Source organism: Aquarana catesbeiana, linkage group LG04 (genome assembly GCF_042186555.1).
Source record: "Aquarana catesbeiana isolate 2022-GZ linkage group LG04, ASM4218655v1, whole genome shotgun sequence".
Lineage (NCBI taxonomy): Eukaryota > Metazoa > Chordata > Amphibia > Anura > Ranidae > Aquarana > Aquarana catesbeiana.
This window is the reverse complement of record NC_133327.1, coordinates 252,010,174-252,037,466: the sequence shown is the minus strand read 5'-3', so window position 1 is coordinate 252,037,466 and position 27,293 is coordinate 252,010,174. Positions and strand designations below refer to the sequence as shown.

Sequence of the window (27,293 nt, the reverse complement as noted above, 5' to 3'; positions counted from 1 at the left end):
GGAGAAAGAAGAACAATGGAAGAAGTACAACTGAAGAAGAAGTGGGAGAAGGAGAAGACCAGAGAAAGAAGCGGGAGAAGCCCGGAGGAGGACAAAGCGGGGAAGAAGACATTTTTAATAAAGAACTGGTCAAAAATGGTCTATTGTCTTTTGTCACACTACTTTTTATTTTGGCGAGTGGGTAGGGGTACGATGTACCCGATACCCCCCTATGTGAATGGGTATCTTTTTTTAAAAAATTTGGCGATGGGGGGTCCCCTCCGAATCCATAATAGATCTAAGGGCCTGGTACTGACCTGGGGGGGGACCCAACACTGTTTTTTTTTCACTATTTTTTTTAGCCGGCAATTCTTTTTTTTACATTCAGCTGTCAGCGGGGAAGCCAGCTGACAGCTGATGACTCATCGGTTGTTAAGGACATGGCAGCCAGCTTCCCGACCCGCTCCTTAGCAACTAACTATATACAGTGTAAAAATAAATGCAAAAACGTGGCAAGCACTGCAGAAACGCTCAAAAGCAACATGCATAGATGTGAATCGAGTCTTACAGAGTAGTGTGGCTGGCTGCAGAATGAGGGGCGTGGTTTATGTTGAAGTGGGCTTGTTCACATTTAACATGTACAGGCCTAGTGTACCCCCTCACATTCACTGCAATTCCTGAAGCATGATGGGAACTGTAGTTTGAGTATAGTGTAGAGGGAGAGGAGAGGGCATGAAGTAATTCCTGTTCTAAGAGCTCCTCCTTGGCAGAATACATGATGCATTTTTTTGAACTACAGTGCTGACTTCCTGAAAATTCAATTAGGCTTTTCTCTTCAATGGTAAGGAATTTCATAAATGTAATAACTGTTTAGTGTTTTGTGTAGGGGGATTTTTTGCCGATCCCGGAGTTCTTTAAAGGGGTTGTAAAGGTTAAAATTTTTTCACCTTAATGCATTATATGCATTAAGGTGAAAAAACGTTTGACAATACCGCCACCCCTAGCCCCCCCGTTTTACTTACCTGACACCTCGAAACTCAGCAGCTCGCTCCCGACATCTCTATTGCCGCTCAGCCTGGTTGCTGATTGGCTACAGTGGATGGATTGAAAGCAGCGCAGCCATTGGCTCGCGCTGCTGTCAATCACATCCAATGACGCAGCGCGCCGGGGGGCGGGGCCGAGTGATACAGCGAGCGGCTATAGCCGCCGGCTGTATCACGGGAGCGCGCCCGCAATAACTAACCACCATGCGAGGGAGCTCGCATTAAGGTGGTTAGTTCTTGCGGGGAGGAGCTGAAACAGCCGCCGAGGGACCCCAGAAGAGCAGGTTCGGGGCCACTCTGTGCAGAACGAGCTGCACAGTGAAGGTAAGTATAACATGTTTGTTATTTATTTATTTTTTTTAAATTACCTTTACAACCCCTTTAAAAGAAAAAAAAAGAAAACTTCTATGTTGCTTTTGGAGAGTTTCCTTCGCTTCCTGTGTGGCAAAAAAAAAAAAAACAGTGGTGATCAAATACCACCAAAAGAAAGAAACTCAATTTGTGTGGAAAAAAATTATATAAATGTAATTTTAACATTTAATACAAAGCTGCATGACTGCGCAATTACCATTTGCGCAGTGCTGAATAGCAAAACATGTTCTGGGATGAAGGAACTAAAACCTTTTGGAGGTCAAGTGGTTAAAGTGATTTTGTATATTGGTAATATTTTTAATTTTATGTTTATACCTTCCTTTTCATGTTGGGAACATTTCTCTGATCTACAGGTAAACTAATCTAATATAATAAAGTAAAACTTCATAAACAAATCTGGAAGAGAGGAAGGCTGATGGCTATGGTGATGTTAGAAAGAGGTTATCTGGTGGGTGAAGGGGATAACTTGCTAGCCACGCTACAAATCTGGCAAATTTCTCTGCTGACCCACAGCTGTTGATGAGGTTTCCGGTTGCTGAAGGGGAGCTTTGCTTCCCTGTGTGTCCAGGTTCACTGTGAGAGATTGAAACACACTTCCCCAGCCTGTGAGACTGGCATCTGTTATCACCTTCCATGAAGGTGGGAGAAAGGACTTTTTCCATTTCCAACGCTGGATTGGGAATCCACCAAGATGGGAAATGCTTGTTTGGGCTGGAGAGAAGCATTGAGATGAAATCAAGAGATGGAGAGGGCCAACAGCATGTTGTGTTGGAGAAACAGTGAGTGGAACCGAGTGAAGAGAACACTTTAAAATCAGGCAACCATGATACTTGGAGTTCTGAGAGAATCTTGCATAGGGGTGCCTTTTTGGTCATAAGGTCCGTGCAGGAGACTTTATAGAGAAAAGCTTGTTTGGAGGAAGGAAAACCATTGTTGCACCTTGTATAGGATAGGGTCTAGATATTCTAGATGCAGGGAAAGCTTGAGGGCAGACATTTAAAAGTTGATTTCCCAATGGAAAGTCTGAATGTATCTGGAAATTTCTTTGGACATTTGAAGAAAGGTGTGTGGGCTGTTTTAAGGATCTATGCATGGAAATATCTAGGTCAAGCATTATCTTCAATTCCCTTCTCCTGTAGCCAGAAAGGACAGTTTATGGAGTTGCTCTCCATGTAAGTGAAGGTACAGGTTTCTGCACCAGCCATAACACAGCCTGGGAAGAAGGAAGGGCTTAGCAAAAAGGTTAGAGCTTCTTGTAATCTTAAAGTGGAGGGCCACCCTAAAATAAAAAATCTTAAAAAAAATTTTTAAAAAATTTTGAAAAAAAAACGTTTTTAACTTACCCGAAACCCTTGTTGCTAGGCAGTCTTCCTAATCTGCCTCTTCCTATTCCATGGCGCTTCCTCCTCTTCGGCGAGCGGCCCCATTGCCTTCTGGGAACTGTGTGTGTCCCAGAAAACCACGGGGCCATTCACAAAAGCGCTGCGCGACTCATGCATGCACAGTAGGAAACGGGCAGTGAAGCCGTAAAGCTTCACTGCCTGTTTCCCTTCGTTAAGATTGAGGCTCCGGCGGCCAATCTGATGGACGAATCGGCCTCGGGGGGCCGACATCGGGGGCTCGCTGAACAGGTAAGTGTCCTTATTAAAAGTCAGCAGCTACAGTGTTTGTAGCTGCTGACTTTTATAAAAAAAAATATTGCGGCCGGAACCCCCCTTTAATTTAGACACATTTTATCTAATTGACAATTTGGCCCAATATGCTGAGCAATGGTTCTGGCATGAAAAAAAGGGTCATAAGACATTAAAGCAGTATTAAACCCAAAACCAAAAAAGTAATATATTGCAGCTTACCAATCATTAGATGTTGTGGCTGCATTCTTTTTTTTTTTTTTTTTTTTTTCTTTTTTTTAAGCTTTTTCCCTTCTGTTTTCACCTGGTGATCTCACCAATAACACACATTCTGTATTTAGAATGCACCCACTCTGGATGAAGGATCACAGGGGACACATTTGGACAGCAGCATTGTTAGTCTGTACCAGCAGATGTAAATACATTAACACATTGAAGCCAAACTCAGGAACTTTACAAGCATTTACAGCAGTTTTTTTTTGTCCTTTTGGATAAAGGTTTTACATGAATAAATAAGCTGATTCATGCAAGCAACCCTGTCAATGGTAACGCAAGAAAGCTTGTTCTTTAAAAAACAATAGATTTACTGGCTGGATCATCAGATAAAAACAAAGGAAAGAAAGCCTAAAAAAGAAAATGAATGCAGCCATCACATCTATGATCTAGTCAGCTGCAATATAATACATTTTAGATTTTGGGTTTATTAATGCTTTAAGCTGGCCATACACTAGTGGAATTTCACGTGAAAAATTTTGTTTAACCACTTCAGCCCCAGAAGATTTGGCTGCTCAATGACCAGGCATTTTTTGGTGATTCGGCACTGCATCAATTTAACTGACAATTGCGCGGTCGTGCGACGCTGCACCCAAACAAAATCGACGCCCTTTTTTCCCCGCAAATAGAGCTTTCTTTTGGTGGTATTTGATCACCTCTGCATTTTTTATTTTTTGCGCTATAAACAAAAGAAGAGCAACAATTTTGGAAAAAAACACTATCTTTTACTTTTTGCTATAATAAATATCCCAATTTAAAAAAAAAAATTCCTCAGTTTAGGTCGACATGTATTCTTCTACATATTTTTGGTTAAAAAAAAAAAATCGCAATAAGCGTATATTGATTGGTTTGCGCAAAAGTTATAGCGCCTACAAAATAGGGGACAGATTTATGGTATTTTTATTATTTTTTTACTAGTAATGGTGCTGATCAGTGATTTTTATCGAAACTGCGATATTGCGGCACACACATCGGACACTTTTGACACATTTTTGGGACCAGTGACAATTATACAGCTATCAGTGCTATAAAAATGCGCTGGTTACTGTATAAATGTCACTGGCAGTGAAGGGGTTAACACTAGGGGGCGAGCAAGGGGTTAAATGTGTTCCCTAACTGTGTTCTAACTTTGGGGAGATGGGACTGACTGGGAGAGATGACAAATTAGTGTTCATAATCAGTATGCACACACGATTAGTCTCCTCTCCCCTGAGAGAACCGGTTCTCGCTCTGTCACGAGCGGTCGTGGGTGCCCGGTGATCATCGCGCTCCCTGGGCATTCGCATTGGCTCTGGACATGGTCCAGTCTGACCAATTACAGTCAGACATGGTCCAGTCAGAACTGCAGTGAGTTCATAACTGGACTATGTCTGACCAATTACAAATGCAGTGAAAGCTTTGTGCTAACTAAACCCCTGCTTTTAACAGACGGTTAGACAGGTTAATTTGGTTGGTCAGCAGACTGGTTGGTGAGTTGAGCGATGGAAGTGTTTTTGTCTTACATGTATATGGCCATCCATGTGCTCCTTGCTGTGAAGGCCAGTTATAGGTGGGGGCAGTGGCCAGTTTTTTTGTTACTGTTCGTATATATGGTCCGGGGACACGCTGGGCACCTTCGCTGCCATTGTGCTTCTTTTAAGGGGGCCTGGGCTGCCTCCAGGCTCACCTGCCCCACATCTATCCATTCCATGCATGTGCTTCCACTGTAGAGACACTTAGAAATTTTGTTGTGTTAGGACTGAAAGCAACACAGGGTGCCGTGATGAGGCCTTGCAGCTTTAACATGCGTTTGCAAATGTGTGGTAACTAAACCCCTGCTTTTAACAGATGGTTAGACAGGTTAATTTGGTTGGTCAGCAGACTGGTTGGTGAGTTGAGCTATGGAATTGTTTGGTCTTACATACAAATGCAGTGAAAGCTTTTATGTAAGTGATATGGTCTTACTTTACTAAGCACATTGTTAATATTCTTACGTACGCTTACCAACAGCTATATAACTAGGTATGGTATAATTCCAGAATGCACACTTGACTAAAGAAGTTCAATCAACACTCTAATGTAACCCTCCTATTAACCTAAGCAACTGATATCAGGGCGATACTATGATGGATGGATTTTTTGTTTTTGTCAATGAACTGGCACTTTAGTAACAAACACCAATTCTTTTCTGGGATAAAAGCACTTCGCTATTTCAGTTATTCAGAATGTTGGTGGACCCAACTATAAAACAATAAGAGCGTATGTGACTGATGTGAAAGCAAGTGCAAAATCAACCCCGTGAAGAAAAATTATTACACTTTTTTCTGATTAGAAAAACAACATGATGCTATTTTCAATTACTGAGAAAATTGACAATTTAATATATTCACTGCCTTCTAGGGGGAAAAAAAATGGTCATGCGGAAATATCTTCTGGCTCCGGATGTATATTGCGATGAAGTTCTCTGGAAACTACTCTATTAGCCTGATGCAGGCATTTTCATCTGCTCATTTTTGAACTTTATAGTGGATTCATAATTTGGTGCATTCAGTGCCATGATTATTTCTTAGAACTGTAACTTTTTTTTATAACCATTTCCTAGAACTGTAACTTACTTTGGTCTTTAATCTCTATTCACACCATCGGAGCGTGCATGGAGTTCCACGCGTAACGCATAGGGCAGCCCATTCATTTCACTGAGCTGCTCTATGCGCAAGAAATGTTCAAAAGAAATACCTGGCCCTTTTATGAAATTGTGCTGCACCGAAATGCATTGTGCGCATATGCAGATGTGTGGGGGTGCCATTAAGAATTAGCGGCACTGCTGCGCATCTGCAAAAGAGCAGCGCATTTTTGTACTTTGTGGGAAAGCGTATGGTTTTGCGCATGTTCCCGCAATGCAGAAGTGTGAATGTAGCCTTAGTCTGGTCTAATTGGTTTAACCATTTCAATACCGGACACTTTCACCCCCTTCCTGCCCAGGCCAATTTTCAGATTTCAGCGCTGTCACACTTGTAATGGCAATTCCATGGTCACGCAACACTGTACCCAAATTAAATTATAATTACTTTTTTTTTTACACAAATAAAGCTTTCTTTTGGTGGTATTTAATACCAATGGGTTTTTTAAATATATTTTGCTAAATAAATTTAAAAAAAGACGTTGAATATTTTGAAAAAAATAAAAAAAACCCCGCATTTTTCTTAGTTTCCATTATAAAATTTAGCAAATAAATCATCTTCATAAATTTAGGCCAAAATGTATACTGCTACATTTCTTTGGTGAAAATTACCCAAATCAATGTATATTATTTAGCCTAAAGAAAAGTTAGAGTCAAACTATGGTATATCTGAAAATCGATCAATCGGGATGTACTGAGGGCCTCTCATTTCTCGAGGCCCCAAAATGCCAGGACAGTACAAATATCCCCCAAATGACCCCCTTTTGGAAAGAAGACAGTCCAAGATATTTAGTAAGAGGCATGGCTGATTTTTTGAAGTTGTAATTTTTCATCACAATTTTTTATTTTTAACACACTATGATTGCTTATAACAGTGAATATCACTCTTATAAACAACCATTTTTTTATGAATGAAATCAATTCATTGTGTACTATTGTGATGATCTCTGCGATTAGTCACAGCTAATCACATGCTACAGATAGGCTGTGATTGGCCTTGTCTGTACCATGTGATCACTGTGACCGATCACAGAGATCATCACAATAGTACACAATGAATGCAAGCCATTCATTGTGTACAATTGTCATGTGGTCTGCTGTGATTGGTCACAGCAATCACTGATCTGTCATCCAATGTCTCTGGTTGACACAGGTGACAGATCTTGCCTCAGCACGGCGTGTGGGGCGCGATTCTGGGAGGACCTCATATGATGTTCACCCAGAATGAGAGAGCTCCTATTAGGCCACACTGGAAACAATTAAGCAAATTTTAATGTTTTACTTACCGAATCCGTATTAATTAGTGCAGATTAGACAAAAACACAAATATGAACAAAAGGTAGATTTTCATGTTTAATTTGCATGAGAAAAATGCATATCAATTATACATCTTGAGTCTGATAGCAGCACAGATACAATGACATGTTTTCATGTTCAAATGGTGACGTATGATACACGCATGTTATACACAATCAGGGAAAATCAGGTCATTTCAGCAGGATCAATGCGCTACATCATATTTAAAGGAGAACCAGGACCAGTAAAAGAAAATATCTTTATTCTACATCAGAAAAAAGTTAGCACATTTTCATAGTGGAGGAGAGAAATTAGACACAACAAAAGACATAACTAACGTTAGTGCAAATAATGCATGTGGTAATGATTAAAAAATTGTTTAGTACACTTTCTCCTCTGTGAAAGCCATGTTTTAAAGAAGACATCCACACCATCTTGGATTGAGGAGAATGAAGGCTGAGTGAAGAATCTTGTTCTGTATTTTTGAAGATCTGGCACTGAAGAACCTCTGGTGACCTCCTCCCATTCCAACACATACTGCCTTTTTGGTTTGTGGCAAAAGAATTCCCCAATGAAGGGAAAGGGGCCAATAACAAATGCTGACAGACAAATGTGGGAGGACAACTTCAAAGTCCACCTTTTCCATCAATAGTTCTTGCAAAGGTATAGCAATTCTACACACAGGCTTCGCAAATAAAGGGATAAGTTCGCCTTTTGTAACATGTTACATCCATATTCAAGCTGTAACATGTTATAAATGTACTGGCCGCCCCCGCACCAGAGTACCCGTTTTACCAGCTAGCGGGGGATCTGTCTGCCCGGCCACGTCATTCATTCACAGTATTCTGTGAATGGGAAAACTACAAGTCCCAGCAGCCTTTGCAGCTGTCGGTTTGTGTTCTCCATGAACTACCAGAGTGCTGTTGATCGGTCCTGGTAGTTCAGTGAGCTTCCTGTCACAGTGTAACTGCCTGCCTGTATCAGAGGTATGGGCAGACAGCTACACAGATAGTTTGTAGGACCGTGGCTTTACACCTACGGTCTGCTGACCACGCGTGTAGTGCTTTACAGGTCCCTAAAAAAAAAATAATAATAATAAATGCATGTTTGTTTACCTGCAAGCAAATTCACATTTATTTTTTTTGTAAAAGTGAACATACCCTTTAACCTTTGTCCAGAACAAGAGTAGGAAACATTTCCAGTCTAATGGAAAAGCTGGATATTGTTTTTAAATATAACCATTTAACATCTATCTCTGATTCTTCAATGGCAGGGAGGTTCTTCAGTACCTTACATAAAGAAAGTGCTGTCTGTGCCAACCTCCACTATATTATAGTTACTGCAAGCACATCATACGTAGAATGGGTTTTACATTTCTGAAAGTCTGAGTGCTATATTATGTGGAAAGGTTAGACACAAACAGTGCTTAGCAGCCTTCCTTAGCTATTTGGATAGATGTCTCCTTTAAGCAAGTGGAACCACCAAGGTCCTTCTGCTGCCATCAAGTTACACTCTACAGAAAATATTTTTATTTCGGTGACCTGTACCATGAATCGAGTGTGTTTTAAGAATCTATGCCTGGAAATATCTAGGTCAAGCATGAACTTCCTTTTCCTTCTCCTGTAGTCAGAAAGGACAGCTCATAGGGTTGCTCCCCATGTAAGTGAAGGTTCAGCTTTCTGCACCAGTCATAGCACAGCCTGGGAAGATGGAAAGGCTTATCAGAAAGGTTAGAGCTTCTTATAATCCTAGTTCGAACACATTTTATCTGTGCTTGACCGTTTGGCCCAGTATGAAAAAGGTGCTGTGCAATAGTTCCGACATGTATAAAAGGGTCATAAAACATTAAAGCGGTATTAAACCCAAAACCAAAAATGATTATATTGCAGCTTACTCATCCTTAGGTGTGGTGGCTGCATTAGTATTCTTCTTTCCCCTGGTGATCTGACCATTAACGCACCATCTGTATTAGTGAGACACAACTCTGGAGGAATGCGTATAGGCAACACAGCAGACAGCAGCATTGGTAATCTTGGGGGAGGGGAGTGTTAGATGTACTAACAAGTATAGATTTGTGGTTACTGCAATTACAGCAAGTTTTTTTTTTGGGGGGGGGGGGGGGGATAAAGGTTTTACATGCATAAATAAAAGCTGATCATTTAAGCACCCCTGTCAGTGGTAATTGGTTTGTCTCAACACTGCTAAATTTTCAGGACATCTTGCGCTGTTGAAAAACAATAGACTTACTGGCCAGATCACCAGATGAAAATAAAAGAAAGTCTAATAAAGTGTATCTAAATCAAAAACAAAAATGTAATATGTTGCAGTTTATCCTTCGATATGGTGGCTGCATTTGTTTTTGTTTCTTTATTTTCCTATAATTAAAACCTAAAAAGCATACATTTTGAACAGTGAAATAACCTTTGGCTTAAGGTAAGTGGTACAACAGGTGTAAGATTTAAATCACTGGAGCCCCAGTCTATACATCCATTCCTGTGAATTCAGGCTCTGTTCTGCTCAAGCTATCACCTTTATGAAACATCCCCCCTGATATCAGCTGGTAGTTGCCAGCACATTATTAGTAAGAACAGGAAGAGACTGATAAAGGAGAGTGTCAGTGGGAGATCTTAACAAGTAGGCATCGCTAGGCAAGCCTGGTTTAAGTATCTGGAGGCTTCACCATTCACAAAAATTGTAGGCAGCTAGTGCAACACAAAACATGCATTTTTTACTTTACAGTACTAATGCTAATAAACACACTGGTGTTCTAAGCAAGCTTAATGGATAATTCTTGGTATTGTATATTTTACATTTTAAATTGGTCCAGCTTTTACTAATGTAATCATGTATACAGTATACCGTACCTAACCTATATCAGCTGGAAATCACTGTATAAACCGCTACTCCAGTGATCCACACTTGCTTCTGGGTCCCATGCTGTGTGGCCAGCCAGATGCATTGAATGCAGGAGATCGGCTGCTCAGCACAGGCGCCATTCACAGAATGCTTTGCATTTTCTCTGATTGGACTAGACGGAGAGCATGACATCACCAGCCTTTCTCTCTACCTTGCGCAATCAGAGAATGCTTTGCATTCCTTCAGAAAATGCAAAGAATTCTCTGAATGGTGCCTTTGTTGAGCAGGCGATTCCCCGTATTCACAATGCATCAGCCGGACGCTCATCACAGGACCCGGAAAGTTTGGATCACAGGAGTAGTGATGTCTACTTCAGTGCTTTTCAGCTTCTAGGGGAATCGGCCAGGTATGGGATATACACTAGGGATGCACCAATATCAGTTTTTTTTAAAGACCAAGTACCGATACTTTTTCTCAAGTACATGCCAATACCTATTACCGATACCTATATGTCATGTTACAGTTTTTTTTTCAAGCTCATTCACACCATACATGCATGAAAGCTGATGGGAAAAATACACATATTTCACTTGCAGAGATATGAGTTTACATCAGTTTTCATGTGCATTTCAGTGAGTTTTCACTGCCTGTTCACATGTGCGGGCCAGATGCAGTGCGATTTCAGTCTGGTTCAGGTTCAATTTCTAATCTCATACACTACAATTCGCACTGAATTCGCACCTGAACTGCTAAATGAAACCACACTGCAAACCGGCCCACACATATGTGAATCAAGTCTGAAGGTATCAGTTTTAGTATCTGAGCATTTGCAGGAGTACAATCACTCATGCAAATGTTTCATATCCGCACCAATACCGGTATCAGCGCAACGCTAATATACAGTTACACTGGTCCAAGCTGGAGCAATGTAACTATGTAAAAATAAACTATGCCTGCAATTCATCTTAGAAGTGTAACTAACTATGGGCAAACTAAAACATTGGCATATATGATGTAGTCTGTCACTAGGGTTAACACAAGTTTTTACATGTCCCTAGGTGACATTTTTTAAGTTACTTGTTGACACTGCCATTAAATATGTAATTTGTCCACTTCCTGTTATGACCACGCTGCTTCTTCTGCGCGAAACACAGCAGTGTTGTCACCCTGTAGGACAAGATTGACATGTTTTAAACTTTAGGTAAGAGAAAAAAAATAAAAAATAAAGGCTAACTCCTTTAAGCAGTGTTAACTAAAGTTTGTAACAAAATTGTGCTGGACAGCTGTGAAAGGAAGTGAAGAAATAACAGACCTACTGACAGGATCAAGAGGTAAAGAAAAATGTGATGGGGGAATCAGAAAGAGAAAAAAATGCTATGCTAATGCTATAGACAGACTGCACCATACACTGCATGTCATTTTTATCTTGCCTATAATTCCACTTTTATTTATTGTTTTCCCACCGCCATTAGCTATACACAATAGGATGACTTTGGAAGCCTGCAATATAGAAAAGTTGAGAGGCTGCCCATGTGAACTTCAATCTCTAACCTACATGGGGAGAAAGAAGAAGATTGTGTACTGTGGGCTAAATATGCCACATGTCTTTGCTACCAAGTTTATTCATCGTAATGAGTCGACACACAATAACAGATAAAAAGTGTAAAACTGCTCTTTTTAAATGAAGTAGACTAAATGTGTTTATCATTGGCTTAGAAAACCGCTAGCACCAGAGATGAATTATTAGAAAACAGACAAGACAGATTAGAAAAAAAAAATGATTATGTATGGTTTCAGAATAATCAGCAGCTTCACCATACACTTGGAGTAGATGAAAATGTTAAACAGCAATTCCTGGCAGCAAAGTGAAAGCAATCAGTAAGTTACTAATGCAATTCCGCAAACACCACAGCTGTGCTAAAATCAAAGTTAACTAGATTTACTTTCAAGTTGAACTGCAGCCCAAACTTTTTTTTAGCAGCGTTTGCAAGAGGTTAGAGATCCTGTCAGGTTTTAAATCATGTTTCCCTGTAGAAGAGATTTTATTACCAACGCCGTAGACAGGAAGTGAGTGAAAATCATTACAATGGGGGCACGGGCAGCAATGAAATCTTGGCATAGGCCCTTAACCTTCCTCACTCTTCTAGAAAATATGTTTTTATACTGCTGTCTGTATTTTTTTGGGAGGTTTCTCCTTTGTTCCCTGTCAGTCACCACAGAAAGCAAGAAGTCCCCCTGACATACAGTAATAAAAATTTGATAGAGATCCCAGCCCTTCCATAAACTATTAAAAATGGTTTTGGTTACAGTTTAGACTTAATCTTTAGTGAACACCTTGAAGGAGTGAGGGTGTAGTTCCCAGAGTGCTGTCAACAACGTCCTCTTCCTGTAGTTTCACCAATCCCATTGAAACTTCCAAAGCAGATTCAAGGCTACATGTACACTAGCCTACACAGACAGTGGCCATGGAAAAACACAATGCTGCAAAAAATGCAAACCTGCGATTTTGCAGCAATTTGCATTTTCCTGCGGCCAAAATGTTCCTATCCTGAAAGTAATTCTTCTGCATTCAGGAGAGGGAGGTTTAACCTCACCTAAATGCAACTTTTATGAAGTTGAGTTTAGGAGCTTTGACAAAAAATTGCCAATAGCAGCTAAACTTAAGTTTAGGAGCTGCTAGTGTACATGAAGTCTAAATCTGGGCACAAAAACCTCTCATTTAAATATATTCCTGAATACCCACATAGGATATGAAACCACCACGGATGGAAGGAAAGAAAATAGCTTGATTCCTAATGGCTTTAGCCGCAATGTCTAAAAAAAAAAAAAAAAAAAAAAAATGAAAAAAAAAAAAAAAAAAAAGACAATTAAAGGACCCAGTACATAGGTGGTGCTTCCTGTATACATTTCAATATTGCTGTCAATCAAATCTTGTGAGAAAAGCAAGGGGTAGGGTCAAGTTGCGCTGTGCGTGTCTATGGACATACACAGCCTAGCTTGGAAGCAAGCCTACACATCTTCCCCTATAACAAGCTGCTTGCTATGGGAGGCACACACAGAGGAGGAGGAGGAGCAGAGGGCACCAGAAGAGGAGGTTCGGTGCAGCTCTGTGCAGTATCATTGCATAGAGCAGGTAAGTATAACATTTTTTTTATCTTAGGTAAAAAAAAAAAATGCTATCCTTTAGAACCACTTGAATTGTTCCCCTTTGGTCTAGTAAATATACCATTGAAATCATTTTGTTCTCTCTTAGATTGTAAGCTCTGAGCAGGGCTCTCTGACTCCTACAGTATTAAATTGTAATTGTACTGTCTGCCCTTATGTTGTAAAGCGCTGCATAGACTGTCAGCGTTATATAAAACCTGTATTATATAAATAATAATATCAGTTTTACAAGTGCAAAAATACCTGTTGATCTTGTTGGAAAATTTGTAGCTGTCCTGTGCTATCTGCCTGTTATATCAGAGAGACTATTTAGCCCTTCAGGTTCTTATCTTGGCTACAAGTTAACTACTCTATACTGTGGACAAGAAAACAATGACAGTTATTTGAGAGTTTAGCAAAAGACAGTGGATAGGGCTGACACCACTCTATCAAAAAAAAAAAAAAAAAAGCTTTGTGTTGTCAGCCAACAATTGGAAATTGAAGAGTGGAGTGCATTTCTGGCAGATCAACTGGTATTTTTCTGTATTCACAGGGTCTTCAAGTGGATAAAAAGTGCAGAGATGTACTGCATATTTTTTTTTTAGTTGCCCTGACATGCACTTTAAGATCAATGATGCTACTACAGCTCATAAAATAAAAGCACCAAGTAGTCCTCCCAAAAAAAGCTAAGACAAGTATATTTTAAAGCATTTGTCTAGCCAAAACTGAGATTTTAGAGGATGGCAGCAGGTTAAGTTCCTCACTGCTGGATAGTCTCTTCTTCATTGCTGGAAGGTTCATTTTTCATTACTGACAATGCAGCAGGATAAGTGACATACAGTTGATTGCTTTCATAATGGCCTAGTGTATTTAAAGGGGAAGAGACGTAGACTTCAGAAGGAAGATCTAACCATTAAAGTCCTCAAGAGTTTTAAAAGCAAATGTGTGCTGCCAGTCACTGCCGTCCACCCAAAATGAAATGCCACTTTAGAAGACTTTCTTATAAGCCATTACTGCTTATATCTTTCACAAAACTGGCAAGAAAAAGAAGACAACCTTAGCAGAACATTACACAGCACAGGATGAATGACATCAACAGAACTTTTCTTCCGGTAAAGAAAGCAGACTGCACAAGCTATACATTTCAGCAGAACAAAATGTTAGTGGAATCTTGTCAGAAAACTTCTAGCATTTCAAATATAACATTTTTATATCTTCCCACACAAGTGAGACTGTACCTAGAATAGAGACGGGTGAATAATTTTTAGACTAAAGCAATCTTTGGAATGAAATCTTTGAATTCAAAGTACGATCAGTTCAGTAATGCATGATCTGAGACGGTTTACTTGATTTAAGGTTCCTTGAGTGATGGAGCTTTTTTTGAACTTTACAGAGAAAGCTAATGTATATAGTATATACCCACTTTAGAGTATTTTCCAAAATTACACAAATGGGCTTGTTCAAAAAGACAAAGAGTAATGTGCAAAGTGCATCAACGGACAGCAACCAACCAGAAATTCAGCTTCACTGATCTGACCTTAAGAAGGCCTTGCTATAGGATCATTTAAAAGAATAATATACCTTGTCAACTCATTTGCATGCCAATGTTGCTAGTGCCACTTTATGAGGCAAACATTGGTCTGGATTTCCTATTCATTTTCCTAATATGTTCTAGAGCTGCCATATTTACATATCCACACAATGCAATGGGGGTACACCAATACCAGTTTTTTAAAACCAAGTAGGAGTACCGATACTTTTTCTCAAGTACTCACCGATACCTGTAGTGTGACAGTTTTTTTAGACTAATGAAAAATGATTACCGTTTCTTTATAATTATAAAGAACTGTAAGCCCTGGTTCACATCGGTGTGGCTTTGAAATTGTGCTAATTCAGTGTGATTTCGACCTCCAACTTCATTGCGGCTTGCGACTTCATTTAGCAAAATGTATCGGAGCATATGCATGCGTACAAGTACTCGTTCAAATGCCTAGTATTCACACTGATATCGGTATCGGCGCAACTACACTGCATAGAGAGATGCTAAGTCCGGGAGGTGCAATTGGTTTAGCATCCTTAAAAGGGGTTGTAAACCCTCGTGTTTTTTCACCCTAATGCATCCTATGCATTAAGGTGTAAAAACACCTGGTAGTGACCGCCCCCCTCCCCCCAGCCCTGGAATTTCACACGCTGGAGACGCGCTCTTCCTCTGCCTGGGGTTCTCGGCTCTTGATTGGATAGATTGATAGCAGCGCAGCCATTGGCTCCCGCTGCTGTCAATCAAATCCAATGATGCGGGGGCGGGACTGAGTCCAGCATTTATGTCTATGGACACAAATGCTGGACTCAGGGGCACGCCCACAAGGTAATCCCCCCCCGGGAGAGTGATTTTCCTAGGGGGTTATCTGATGCGGGGAGGAGCCGTGAGAGCCGCTGAGGGACCCCAGAAGAGGATGTTCAGGGCCACTCTGTGCAAAACGAGCTGCACAGTGGAGGTAAGTATGATATGTTTGTTATTGAAAAAAAAATAAAAAATGGGCCTTTACAATCAGTTTAATACCACGGCAGCACAAGAATATAACATGAGTATTGTTTTTAACCAAAATGGGCAATGTAGCTTAGAGGAAGCCTATTAGAGAAAATGGATGCTAGCACAGCTGTCCTCTTTCTGACAATTCTACTTGCTTGATGGTCATACTAACTAGCTGTAGTAATATGTTTTATTGCCTTGAACAAGCATGCAAGTCAGAACTCCTAATTTGCTTGTTTTGGGAGTGTGACACAAATCACTGAAGTCAACATGAGACCCAGATAACTATCCTTTTCAAAAGGAGAGGTCACACAATATCAGAAGAAGAGGTCACACAATATCAACGTGTATATTTTTTTCAGCAGGGATTTTTTCCACACTTGCGTGGAGACCAGTGTTTTTCTAAATCTGAAAAATGGAGGTCACCACAAGGACAAACCAAAAACAATTGTTTTCTTTACGCCCTGTTCATGCTACAATGGAGCAAAGAGGTGTGGAAAATACAGCATGTCTGCAATTTTCCACATCACACCAATGTTCCCCTGAAATCTCCAACCATCTGTGCCTTTCTATGCACTGCAGCAAACAATTGAAATGTCACTTTGTCAACACTGTCCGCCGTCGAGCATCTATGGCTGGACCTACATTGTACAAAAGCAAGGCACTGCCCCCTACTATCTGTACAGAACGAACACCAGCCTGTACAGGAAAAAGGTTTGATTTCTGTGTGGGCAAGTGTGATCGAGCCCTAAAAGTTTCCTATAAATGTTCAAAATGATATCTTTACAAACAAGGCCTGCTTTCAGTAAATACCTTTGGTTGCTGTATTATATTGCACTTAGGACATCACAATTGCTCTTAATTATTTAATATGCTTAAAAAGTTTTGTAAGAACAACATTTGCTGACAAGCTAGTTTATTGTGCCAAGCTAGTTTGTCTTGACGAGACTGATGACCCAGAACTCTCAGGAAATTTACTTGGCACAATGGAAAATGGAGAGGCCCAGCTTGATAGCCAAAGTTGTTGGTACATGTATACTTAAAACAATGGAAGCCCAATGGAAAATAATTTATTTCCAAAACATATATCTGAATTTTCAACATGTATACCAATTAAATAGACACAATAGCAAACATAAAATGGTCATTAAGGCTCATGTTCTCCCTTAAAACCTAAAAAAAATGATCAAAGCAGCATATGAAATAGTAATATACTGTTTCAAATTTTGCAAAGTCCTGCACAAACAGGATTAAAAATTTCATATTGTTCTTGACAGATCCAATCTAAGCTGGATATGTAAAAACAAGACATCACACAGATTACACATGAAGTCTTAATGAATGCATCGGACATTCTCAGAAAAACTTGTCATCAATCCTAAAATGAGGCCTGGTAACATCGTCAGGGTTGATGAAGACAGAGATAGACTTTCCTGGGTTTTCAGTTACTAGCTGTTGCAATTTTTTGGCTAACCGATCATCCGGTTGGTTATTGTCTCCTCCATCAGACTGTGGTGATGGTATGCTAGTGGTGCTTCCTCTTCTCTGGAGATCCAGGGTGAGTCGGTTGGCAGCCTTGACATGTTCAATGGCTGTCCGAAGGTGTTCTGCAGGGTCTGATCTCACAGAAGACAGCTTTCTAGCATGTAAAATCACTGTATCCTCTGAAAGGTGCTCCAGCATATTGCATTGAGGAATAAAGTAGTTGGGGCACATTTTGTTTACTAAGCAATGCTGCAGATCATCAATAAGTCCCAAAAGGAAATGGGCTGCATAATCTTCCTGAGCTAAGTAATTAGCTGGGAGTCTATCACAAGACCACAGCATCATACTACGCAGATGGTATGGACTGATAGCTTTTGGTCTTGATAAAAGCTTTATGATTATGGCTTTACAAGCTTGATATGCTTGCATTAAGCTACTGGAAATGCACTTCTTCAGCTGCACCTCGCTTCTGGCAAATGACAATCTCCATTCATTATCTTTCTTACCCTTATAGGAGCAAGCTGGCACTAAATAAAACCCGCTAATGACTTCTTCCTCTGTAATCTTGCCATCCCAAAAGTGGTTTTCCATTAGCCAGCTCTGTGCTACAGCTGGCCACCCTTTGAACGAGACCACAGGAACAATATCATAGAGCATGCGACTGCTGCCAACACCTAAAATGATGGATATAATAGTGCCATTCTTTTCTACCTTCTCCACCTTGGGCATTCCTCTCTGAGGTTTCTTCTGAATTTCAGACAGAACGATGCTGATTGACTCGTGAAACCAGTCAGCAACTTTTGTAGGGGAGAAGAAATAGTTAGTGGCGCCATTGATATGATCAACAATTGTACAACAGTCTTTCCACTTTGTGATTGTCCCTTCATCAAACAATCGAAGGCTAAGCCATGAGTGACACAGGGCAGAGTGACGCATATCAAGTGTGACTGGTTGGTTTCGGTCATGAAGCTTTAAAGCTGGCACAAGAAGGGTAAAATCCATGTCATAATCGGTTCCACGAGCATAAACATTCAATTCATCAAGATCCAAGTCTACAACTCCTTCCCGAACACCACCAGAAAGCAGCAAGTACTCATTTGCTACAGGTAACTTCTGGTCGAGTTTCTGGACCATGCCTGTAAAGAAATGAAAAAAGTAGAAGTTAATATATATGTTAATATAAAGCATGGTGCCAAATACAAAACACTGATAAAAAAAACAACATTTATGTTTACTCATTATTTTAGACACGGGGGTTGTAGTACAGTTGAGTACAGTCTGTGATACTTGTTTTTTTCCAATTGCACTAAACAGTTAAATTTCCAGAGCAAGCATCATTCCTGAAAATGTGACTGTTAGTGCAAATTATCAGGGACAGTGCTCAACTGTGTTGTTCCAATAGGGCACTAAAATCATTACGATTACCTTAAATTTTTAGGGTTGATTTACTAGCAGTGTAGAGCATGATCACCCTGCAAGGTAAAATTTTACATCTCTACATCTTAAATCTCTCCTGTAGAAAATCGACCCCACTTAATGCATTGTAGGGCTCACTATACAAGGAAAAAATTGTGTTAACACATCAAATTAGGACCAAATACCAGATAGCAGACGGACTTAGAGCTACAGCAACAACATAAAACAGGAAAATACACCATTAAACCTGCCCCTTGCCCAAGTCATATGTAGATTAAAAGGCAAATCGAAGAGAATCTCCAGTTATAATTAAAAGCCCTGTTCACACTTACTAATGTGCTTTAACACGCACATTGCAACTTGCATCACACATACCCACCTTGCATTCCATTTAATGGGGTATGGCCATTTATTTTAAATGGACCCCCAATGCACACCCACACACATGACTTACACCAGTAAACACCTGCTCTGCATTGTACAAAAACAGGATCAGCTGCGTTTGGCGAGCAGTGGAAAAAAAGAGTCAGCTGTGTTATTTGGTGAGCGGACGGGCATTTTGGACTAATATGCAGTGGAACACCACGTACAGCAATGCATGCACCCCGATAATACATCACGCAACAAATGTGCAAAAGTGTCAATGTGTAGTAATGTTTGGCTGGTGGAGGCCCAAACTTTAGACAAAAACTTTGACAACTAACCCATGGAAACTTATGTTTAAAATGCAAAGAATATAGCAGAGTAATTCAATGTACTCAATGTAATTTTAATATAGCCATATTGGTAAAAAAAAACTGCTTTCTGTGAGTACTGACAATACCCCCCCCATCCCCCCCGTTTTACTTACCTGACCAACTGAAAGACCTGCGCTCACCCCCGACATCCTCTTCGCCACTTAGCCTGGTCATTGATTGGCTAGAGTGGATGGATTGAAAGCAGCGCAGCCATTAGCTTGCACTGCTGTCAATCACATCCAATGACGCGGCGCACTGAGGGGGTGGCCGAGTGACACAGTGAGCGGCTATGGCCGCCGGCTGTATCATGGGAGCGTGCCCGCAAGCACTCAATACCATGCGAGAGAGCTCACATGAAGGTGTTGAGTCCTTGCGGGGGGGAGCCGATTCAGCCGCCGAGGGACCCCAGAAGACCATGTTCACAGCCACTCTGTGCATAACGAGCTGCACAGTGAAGGTAAGTATAACATGTTTGTTATTTTAAAAAGAAAAAGAACTTTAGTGATCCTTTAAAGAGAAGTCTAGATCACTCAACATTTGGCAATTAGATCAGCAGAGAGGGGAAAACGCTGCTTGTTTTGGAAATGGGCATTGTGAATCTATTATAGCCATTCATACCATGTAATAACACACGCGTTACCACAATGTGCAACAACACATGTTAAGTTCAATAGTGCAACGCAGTACCATGTATTCTTAAAAGCACTGCTGAGCGCACATCTCAAATCACCTGATGTTATAAGTGAGGGTAAGATAAGGACACTGGATGCAGATTGGGAAGTGGAAAAAAAAAATATATGATGAACAGATGTAATTCAGTGAAACACAGTATAATACACCATGTTACAATGGGCACTATTGTGGTTGTACGGGTGCCCTGGGACTATACAATGACAGCTGTCCTACATACAGAGTCCAGTACTGCTGAGTGGTCAGAGGTGGGGCTCTGGAGAAATGCAAAAACAAACAAACAAGAAAACCATGCACGGGCTATAGTGTAGTATGCTTAGCATACTATACGACTGTATAGACTGTGAACAGGTTTCTTCTTTTTGTGTAAGTACCATTCATTCTGGGGGGCACCCCAACAAACCTGGCAAAATAGGTGTGCTGTCAAGTGAATGCACTGTTTTTTGGCAAAGCAACATAAAACACACAAATGCAAATCCATTTTACCACAAGTACATGGTGTGAACAGGCTCATAGGAAAAATGATGGGGGGGAGTTATGATCCAATAAACATTCTTTCTGAAGTTTCAAACTTATTTTTCAATAAAAAAATCGCTTTTGAAACAGTAATAAATCACAGTTTAATTATTTATGTATTTATTTTTTTTAGATATAAAGGTAAAAAATGTACAGTAAATAATCCTAATATGTATTCATGTTTTTTGAAAGATATGTATAGTATACAGTAGTAATTCTACAATGTACATGAGGGCAGCCTTATTAGCTCATTGAATGTGCAGGGCATGTTCTCTACTCAATAATGCTACATAATAGATGTGCTTTACTGCTCCTTCTAAAAGTGAAAATCAATGATTCAGCTGACTCACTGTAAACAATGAGGTTGATTTACTTCGAAATAGAGAATGTTCACTTTACAAAGCAAATTTTCACTTACTTTCGTAAATAAGGTGAAGCCAAGTAAAAATTGACTTTGTAAAAAATACCCAGTCATGTGTAAGGGGAAAAAAAAAAAAAAGTTACCTCTCACATGACTGAAGTCTGCACAGCTTCATCATATTCACTGAGCCAATCGAAAATTCACTTTGCAAAGGGAACAGCCTTTACTTCTTTAGTAAACAAGCTATAATTTATTCCCTATGTGGGTGATATCTTATGTCAACAGGCAGCATAATCTCTAGTATTGTATTTCCATTTTTTTGCACAGTAACTGTTACAGGGAGAAGCAAACACGTAAAAAATGTATGGCATATTCAAAACTTCTTTAACCACATCAGCTCCGGAAGGTTTTACCCCCTTCCTGATCAGACCTTTTTTTGCAATACTGCACTGCATTGATCTGACAATTGCGCGGTCGTGCGACGATGTACCCAAATAAAATTAATGTCCTTTTTTCCCACAAATAGAGCTTTCTTTTGGTAGTATTTGATCACCTCTGTGGTTTTTATTTTTTGCGCAATAAACAAAAAAAGTCACAGTTTAAAAAAAAAAAAAAAGTTTTACTTTATGCTATAAAACACATCCAGTAAAAAAATGTAAAAAAAAAAATCTAAATTTCTTCATCAATTTAGGCCAATATGTATTCTGCTACATGTTTTTGGCAACCCCCCCCCCCCCCCCCAAAAAAAAAAACAGAATAAGCGTATATTGTTTGGTTTGCACACGTTATAGCATCTACAAACTATTTATGAGCTTTTTATATTTTAAAACTATTTTTACTAGTAATGGTGGCGATCAGCAATTTTTAGCGGGACTGCGAGATTGCGGCGGACAAATCTGACACCAAGTGACACTTTTTGGAGACCAGTGACACCAATACAGTGATCAGCGTTAAAAAAAATGCACTGTCACTGTATAAATGATACTGGCAGGGAAGGGGTTGATGGGCGAATAAAGGGTTAAGTGTGCTCCTAGGGCATGCTTTCCAACTGGGGGGGGGATGCTGTGATTGGAGGAAAGTAGAGATCCAACACAACTCCATTTTCCTTTCCTCTCCTGTGAACGATCGTGGGTGGCCAGCAGCCATCGTGCCCACTGGACCCATTGATTGGCTCCCATAGTGCGAATGCGTGCCCCAGAGCCAAGAAGGGAAATAATGTACAGGTACGTGATTTTACATTTAAGGGCCGTCCCTACCGCTGTATATGTACGTGGAATGGTCCTTAAGCGGTTAAAGTCACACTAAACTCTGGTTTAAAAAAATTCTATTCAAGGATGTATACTCAACTGAAAAAAGTCCCTTTGATTGCTCTCAGCCTCCTCCAAATTCCTTTTTTTTTTTTTTTTAGCTGCTGTGATCAGACTTCCTCTCTTGCTCGTTCCTGAGATTATGAGATTTGTGGTGTGCATAGAGCAATGCACATGACTGCTAATGTGTACGGCTCATTCCAAATAAATAGAAGTGATAGGAAAAAAGAGAAAGGACACTTTAACCCACCTCCTGCCCAGGCCAGTTTTCAGAGCTGTCACACTTTGAATGGTAATTACTTGGTCATGCAACACCGTACCCAAATTACATTTTTATCATTTTTTTTAGACAGATAGAGCTTTCTTTTGATGGTACTCACAACTAGGTTTTTTGCTAAATAAAAAAAAGACCAAAAATTTTGTGAAAAAAAAGTTTTTGTTAGTTTCTGTTATAAAAGTAATTTTTTATGTGCGGTGATGAAGCTGCACTGATGAGGCGGCAAAGAGGTGTGCCGATGAGGCTGCACGAATAAGCTGCACTGATGATCAGGGCACCATGTAGCACTGTAAAAAAAAAACTGTACTCACTGCTCCTCCCTTACAGAGGATCTCTTTACCTTCACATGTGGTTTCTGTGTGAGGGAAGGAGAGCAGTTAACAGTCAAAGACCTGTTTTGTTTACATATGTAATCGCTTGTGGTTGGACACAGCGATCATGTGGTAAAGGGATGCTGTGATTGGCCCTTTACCCCAATCTGTGATATGCTGTGACCAAGGAGGCACACAGTGGTCACAGAGAGTTCCCGATGCACACACCAGGAGGCGCGCATGCAGGAGGACGTCCAGAGATTCCTTGCCAGAGCTAGAGAATGGCCCTGAGGCCATATATTGAATATAGTGAGGGTGGGAAGTAGTTAAGTGGAGGCCTGCATCTAAAATGTAAGTCTTGTATGTCTTGTTTTGAAGTGTTCCTCCCCCTTGCTAAAAAGCAGCATTGTGGCCTAGTGGTTAGCACTAGGGTCTTCGATTTGAGTCCCAACTAGGACACTACCTGCGTGGAGTTTTCATGTTCTCCCTGTGCTTTTGTGGGTTTCTTTTAGGTACTCCAGCTTACTTCCACACCCGGAAAACATGGTGGTAGGTTGACTGGCTCCTATTTAATATGGCCCTAGTATATGTTTGCATGCATGTGAGGTAGGGACCTTAGATTGTCAGATCCCTAAGGCAGGAACTGATGTGAATGTACAATATGTACAGCAATGTATATTATTAGCACTACATACAGTATATACCTGAGAAAGAAAAAAAAAACCGTGGATAAGAAAGTAAAAAAGTATACTTACCTTTTGCCTGGCATTCTTCATGCAGTACCCAAGTGAGGGTGACACCATTCTTCCAGTGATATCTGAGGAATATTGAGGCCCTAACATTGTGCTGCAGCATCTTCTGGTCAGATTTGATTCCCTGAGATGTCATCAGTAGGCTGACATCACCATCTGCACCATGAAAGCTGGAGGCAAGGTAGGTTTATTATCTATTTTTACCCCCCTACAGGTATTTTGTTCAATGTTGTGTTACCCTTACTAGGGGAACGGGGGCCACCTAAAAAGCAGACCTTGCACCACTTAAAAAAAATGACTCAGAAAACACACTTTACTCTCCCTTTAAGGACATATATCCAGATTGCCTCCAAAAGTTAAACTCTGTTCTTTTCAGGGTCCAAAAATCATGGCCATCCTGCATTAATCAGAACTATTGGGACTGACAATATAAATCCATTTTTGTTCTGCAGCTTAGTTTTGGGGATTAGTCATGAAAATCTGTTGTTCTAGAATGCAGTAGTAGCTAAATCAAAGTCAGTGAATCCAATATATCTGCCACAACAGCCTACTAACAAGGTTACAAAAAGCAATCCTGAAGTGCGCAGCACACTTAACTGTTACTGCAAAGGAGCGTCGATTAAAATACGAATAATGAGGCTGAAAAACTTTCTGATGGTTGATAGATTAGAATGTAAATTTCAGAAATACTCAAGGGATCGGCAGACACTGGAATGTCGTTTGGGTTTCAGATGTGCACTTTGGTAGATCTAATTAGCTAACGAAGCAAAGCAGGTGGCAGTGCGGAAATAAACTTGGTACATGCTCTTTGAAACAACTATGAGCAGAAGTAGCTCTATCAGATCAATGCAGGTCATTTCTTCCTAGACACACTATGCTTTTAAACACCATTTACAAACCGGAAAAAAAAAAAAAAAAATACCCTGAAACCTCAAAGTCAATCAATGTAAAAATAAACCTAAGTGCATTACAAGTGAATGAAGCTAATGGCTCCACTTCTTTAAACGTGTTTTCTATATCTGCTATGCTTGCATTTAGCTTGCATTAGAAGACCTGTCTATGAGGTATTTAGTGATAGACGTCATAAGAAATGCAAAAAAACAATCCAGTTATGGAAATTGGCCAGACAGTAAAAGTATAGCCTAGGCATGGAAAAGCCTGGCGGAGTTTGATAAGGTATGACTCCACTTGTAGAGGCAAACAGGAGGGAGAGGAAACACACAAAATGATTCTTTATACAGGTGGAACTTATAGACCAAATCGTTTTTCTTTAATCACGTTCAAATGGCAGCTATGAAAAGGAAAACCATAGTGACCACAACATGATGGCTTATTACTTGGCAATGCAGGTCTGCAGATAATGAAGCTAAATCCCACCAGGGTATTTTTATGTTCTCTCTGTATTCATGTGCTTTTCCTTTAGCTTTTCTAGTTTTCTTCTCTTCTAAAAACATATTATTAGTATACAGTTTTTTTTTTTTTGTGCAGACTAAAGCTGCATGATTCTGGATAAAATAAGAATCATGTTTGTTTTTTTTTTTGCTTAGAATAACGATCACGATTCTGAAGAACTTTTTTATGTTAAAGATTTACAACCCCTGGAAATTAGGTTATCAAACAAAATGGCAATAAAATAAGACATAATACTCAATCAAATTTAAAGAAAAGTAATAAGAAATAGTGTAATGTGTAAAGAAATAAAAAAAAATTACCATTACGTTATATTAGGGTCTTTTTTTTTTTTTTTAGTACTCGCTGATACCAATTACCAATACCTACCGCAACTTTTTTTGCTTACAGTTCAGCTGTCAGCAATGGTACAAAGCATTGAAGAGTTATTTTACAAATTAAATAAATATTTTTTTTAAATTGTCTGCTTTTTTCAATGTGAAATGTGTAAATATATGTTAAAGGTGTAAAAATATTAATGAACGAAGCAAACACAAAAAAAAAGTTTTAATTAAGAACAGTTTATAAAATAGAAGTAAATAAAGTTTAAAAATCTGCAGGAAAATAATAATTAAATGGGGACGGAGAATAAGGAGTTAATAAGGCTGATTAGAGTAAATTAAGGGTTAATAAGGGGTTAAACAGAGGAACAATTTAATAAACCCCCCCAATTTTTTTTTTTTTTTACTTGACAAGGTTGCTTAAAACTGACTTCATTTACAGATCAAAGGGATGAACAGAAATATACATTTTCTTTTTATCTCTCTTTCAGCACTGAGTAATGTTGTTGATAAACATTGCCAGCTGTTTGTTTTCTTTTTGACAGCTGTGAGCCAGACACTGCTCTGCACTTGTTACATGAATCGTGGAAATACTGGATTAAGATCATTTTGGGGGTTCAATCAAGATCACGATCTTTTAAAAATCAATCGTTCAGCTCTAGTGCAGACCAGTTCTACTGTGTTTCTGGGACTGCAGCAAAGCCATTCCATTTTAACTGACATCATGTCCTGGCAGACAGTGTTTCTATGTACGCTGTAGAGCACTTAATAATAATACTCAATGGCTACTTTATTAGGTACATACAGTATATCCAGTAATGAATAGGACCCAATTGTACTTTCAGAACATCCTAAATTCTTTGTTTAGCCTTTTGCACATGGCCTCCTGCATTTATGAAGGAGAAACTGATCTTGGAAGTATAAAATAAAAACAAAAAATGATATTCTTCCTAGATCCACTTCTTTTGTGTCTAGATGTACTTGTGTCAAGCTGCAGAAAAAGAGGCTACATGTCCCCAGGATGCACAAAATTCTTGTTTGTGTTAACACAACAAGGCTGAATACACTCTAGGACACACTCCCGTCCTCAGAGCTGGGCTTGCCCAGCTCTGAGAAAGGGGGTGTTCCCCCTGAAACACGTTAGCTTATACCTTGTGATGGTATATGGCACATGGTTCCATATTGTGTGTTTTTTTTGGCTCAATTGAATTGCTTTTTGTGAATACCCACCATTTATGAATTTTATTTTTTATTAAATGTCATTGGTAATGTCATTGGTAATGCAAGTGTGCGCGCCTTCCATTTTTTGTCTTTTTTGTATTATCTATCGGATTACCCCATCTGAGGAAGGCAGCATCTACCCAGTCCTGAGATACCGATGTCCCCTTCTCTTTAGAAAACCCCTTAGCACTGGAAGTGGCTGTCTTTCTTTGTTAAATACACTCTAGACCAAGGGTATCCAACCTGCAGCCAAAGGCAGCTATGAATGCGGCCCAACACAAAATTGTAAACTTCCTTAAAAAAAAAATCTAGATTTTTGTTTTTAGAATTTCTTGTAAAAATGTGTTTACACTTGGTTAACATATGCGGCCAAAGAAAAATTTGATAACGTCTCTTTACTGAACTTTTATGCGTTACCGTTCCTCAAAAAAAAAAATTCCCACAATCACGTCTTATTCATGTCATCAGCAACTACCGTTTTTCCTCTGAAAAGAAGACCTATTGCGACAATAAGACCTATCGTAATTTTCTAGGATGGCTGCAATATAAGCCCTAGTCAAAGTCCTTGTAAAATCATGTAATCTGTGCTATAAAATAATTATATAATATCCAGTATGTCTTTATGTAACATTATTGTGAAAAATATCTTATTTACAGCGTAGGTTACCCACGTGACCCACCGGAACGCTCCTCCTCCCCTCCTGGCT

The 27,293-nt window shown here is 39.7% G+C and overlaps 1 protein-coding gene across 1 annotated transcript in view; it reads right to left on the bottom strand.

Annotated features, from left to right (window-relative positions):
* Positions 1-7,296: 7,296 nt before the first annotated feature.
* MB21D2 (Mab-21 domain containing 2) overlaps positions 7,297-27,293 on the bottom strand; it is a 186,742-nt gene continuing 166,745 nt past the window's right edge. Inside the window, exon 2 of the mRNA XM_073626385.1 lies at positions 7,297-18,404. Within this exon, the coding sequence (XP_073482486.1) occupies positions 17,140-18,404 (1,265 nt within the window). The 3' untranslated portion in view covers positions 7,297-17,139. The remainder of the gene's footprint in view (positions 18,405-27,293) is intronic.